At 46.5% G+C, this 3,494-nt stretch overlaps 1 protein-coding gene across 1 annotated transcript; it reads left to right on the forward strand.

The window, feature by feature from the left end:
* The first annotated feature begins 919 nt into the window (after positions 1-919).
* On the forward strand, positions 920-3,257 carry LOC106759781 (9-cis-epoxycarotenoid dioxygenase NCED1, chloroplastic). Its single transcript, XM_014643119.2, has one exon. The coding sequence runs from the start codon at positions 1,028-1,030 to the stop codon at positions 2,864-2,866; it is 1,839 nt and encodes a 612-aa protein (XP_014498605.1). The 5' UTR covers positions 920-1,027; the 3' UTR covers positions 2,867-3,257.
* Positions 3,258-3,494: the final 237 nt, after the last annotated feature.

A 3,494-nucleotide genomic window follows, 5' to 3' on the forward strand; every position in this document is an offset into this window, starting at 1 on the left:
ACTTCCAACACACCCCCTTCACGGTATAGACATTTCATGCGTGATAGTAGAAATTGGGTGGTCCAATACTGCCCTGACAACGGGTGGAATAGAAAGAGAAATACCCACTTAAAACTCGTTAGAATAGATTTTAACCATGACTCTGATACGATATTAGAAGTGAGTTTTCACTTCTAACATAGGTGGCGTTTATAAATAATATAATTTATGAAAAAAGATTGAATAAGATGAATTGAAGGTGATATAGTTAGCGTGGTATTTAGAGTAATATATTTAGTAAAAGAGTATCTAAAATAGTAAGGAGAGGAGGTGATATAAAAAATGGCATTATATTATAATTACTAGGTTTGAGGAAAAGTAGAGATGGAATTGTTAATGAAAAAACGTGAGAGAGAGAGAGAGAGAGAGTAGAAGGGAGGGAAGCGTGTGGGGCAATGGGATGTGACGTGGGGAAGGGAAAGAAAAGAGAGAAAGAGAGCAAGAGAAATGGCCACGTGTATTGTGATAGAGGGAGGAACGCGGGGTTCGACGTGTGCAAAACAACAAATGGGTTCCCCACCCACTCACCCAATCCACACTAAAAAGCCCATTACAATACTTCTCCACACTAATGGGCTTTTATTTTTTTTTTTTTGTTGTGAGGAAATGTGATGTGTGATTGCTCTGAATTTAAGGAAGTTTCCCCATATTAAAATTATGATTAATATTAAAATAAACATAGAGAGAAAGGGAAAGAAGAGGGGGTGCGTGGCAATGAATGAGGCCCCTATGACCCACCTTGTCCCATTCACTTATTGGCAATCCTACCTTTTAAGAGTCCCCTCCTCCATTTTCTTAATCCTACACGTGGTCTTCTCCTACATGTCTCACTTAAACCTCCATCCTCTCCTCCCTCTGCTTACTATATATATACCCATATCTCACTCCCCACTACTCCCAAACTCACACTCCCTTACAGACACACCCATCTTCTTCTTATTAAAGGACATATTCACAACCTCAATCAAAACAAACTTGTTCAATAACCATGCCTTTACCAGCTTCAAACACTTGCTTTAACACCACACTACCATCTCCCTTCAAAGACCTACCTTCCACTTCTTCTCCCACAACCTTATTACTTCCTCGAAACAAGAAAACATCCTCTTCCAACATCATCACATCTTCCCTTCAAACCATCCACTTCCCCAAACAGTACCATCCAACATCCACATCCACACCCACCACCACAGTACCAACCCCAATCAAAACTACCTCCACCACCACCACCACCACCCCGTCCAGGGAAACCAACCCTCTCTCTTCCACCAATCAACCATTACCTCAAAAATGGAACTTTCTCCAGAAAGCCGCCGCCACAGCCTTGGACCTGGTCGAAACGGCGCTGGTCTCGCACGAGCGGAAACACCCGCTCCCGAAAACGGCGGACCCCAGGGTCCAAATCGCCGGGAACTTCGCGCCGGTGCCGGAGCATGCCGTGGATCAAGGACTTCCCGTTGTCGGAAAAATCCCCAAATGCATTGACGGCGTGTACGTGCGCAACGGCGCCAATCCGCTCTACGAGCCTGTCGCCGGGCACCACTTCTTCGATGGCGACGGCATGGTCCACGCCGTGAAGTTCACGAACGGCTCCGCCAGCTACGCTTGTCGCTTCACCGAGACGCAGCGTCTCACGCAAGAGAAATCTTTAGGCCGCCCGGTGTTTCCTAAGGCCATCGGGGAGCTCCACGGCCACTCCGGCATCGCGCGCCTCCTCCTCTTCTATGCGCGCGGCCTCTTCGGACTCGTTGATGGGTCCCACGGCATGGGCGTGGCGAACGCTGGTCTCGTCTACTTCAATAACCACCTCTTGGCCATGTCCGAAGACGATTTACCCTACCACGTGAGAATCACCCCTAACGGCGACTTAACCACCGTTGGCCGTTACGACTTCAACGGGCAGCTCAACTCCACAATGATCGCCCACCCCAAACTCGACCCCGTTGACGGCGACCTCCACGCGCTCAGCTACGACGTCATTCAGAAGCCTTACCTCAAGTACTTCCGTTTCTCCCCCAACGGCGTCAAGTCCCCCGACGTCGAAATACCCCTGAAGGAGCCCACCATGATGCACGATTTCGCCATAACGGAGAATTTCGTCGTCGTCCCCGACCAGCAGGTTGTCTTCAAACTAACGGAGATGATCACCGGAGGCTCCCCAGTGGTCTACGACAAGAACAAAACTTCACGGTTTGGGATTTTGCACAAGAATGCGAAGGACGCGAATGCGATGCGGTGGATCGACGCGCCGGATTGTTTCTGCTTCCACCTCTGGAACGCGTGGGAGGAGCCTGAAACCGAGGAGGTTGTGGTGATTGGGTCCTGCATGACCCCTGCGGACTCCATTTTCAACGAATGCGACGAGAGTTTGAAGAGTGTGCTGTCTGAGATAAGGCTGAACTTAAGGACCGGGCAGTCCACTCGGCGCCCCATTATCTCCGACGCCGAACAAGTGAACCTTGAAGCGGGCATGGTGAACAGAAACAAGCTCGGAAGGAAGACTCAGTTCGCGTATCTGGCTCTGGCCGAGCCCTGGCCCAAAGTCTCGGGCTTTGCGAAAGTTGATTTGCTGAGTGGGGAAGTGAAGAAGTACATGTATGGAGAAGAAAAGTTCGGCGGGGAGCCTCTGTTTCTTCCCAACGGCCAAGAAGAAGATGATGGGTATATTCTGGCATTCGTTCACGACGAGAAAGAGTGGAAATCCGAGCTGCAGATTGTGAATGCCCAAAATTTAAAGCTCGAAGCTTCCATCAAACTCCCCTCTCGCGTTCCCTATGGTTTTCATGGCACTTTCATTCATTCTAAGGATTTGAGGAAACAAGCTTGAAGCAGTGAATGGTTAAACCGAGGAGAGATTTAACTGAGGGATGCTTGCAGATACGCCCCCGGAATCTCCTCCTCCTCCTCCTCCTCCTCCATCAGTTTTCTGTTTCAGATTTTTATTTTTATTTCTTCTTCATTTTTTTTTCTTTTATAATTTGGGGTTAACCTTTGAGTGAGAGGTTTTGGGGACCAGCGTGTAGCTTTTGGGTGTAGTTAGCAGTGAAGCTCAGCTGGTCTCTGCTTTTCTTTCGCTCCAAGTGCATGTAAGTATATAGATAACATATCACAGTACTATAGGATGTGATATACTGTCATGTGTTACGGTTTACTGTAAACTTCTGTTGTAAATATCAGAAATAATTAATCATATTCTTCTTGTTTTGTTTCGCTACCTATTTTTATAATTGTCCATCTACTTTCCTTCAAATCCTTGTCCTTCTAATGATTTGCAAGAAAGAGAGGAAATAAAAATAAAAAGGTCTTCTCTGAATTCATTGACTAGCTGCCTTTTCGCTTGATTCAGTCTCAGTTAAAGGGAAATAGTATATTATTATTATTAATACGCTACAGTTAATTACTTTTTCAAAATTTTTATTATATTATACATGAGATAATTTCCAATGTATACGATG

Source organism: Vigna radiata, chromosome 5, assembly GCF_000741045.1.
Source record: "Vigna radiata var. radiata cultivar VC1973A chromosome 5, Vradiata_ver6, whole genome shotgun sequence".
NCBI classification, from domain to species: Eukaryota; Viridiplantae; Streptophyta; class Magnoliopsida; order Fabales; family Fabaceae; genus Vigna; species Vigna radiata.

What these genes read in the sequence shown, in the direction of transcription:
- LOC106759781 (XM_014643119.2), top strand. Translation starts at nt 1,028, where the DNA reads ATGCCTTTACCAGCTTCAAACACTTGCTTTAACACCACACTACCATCT.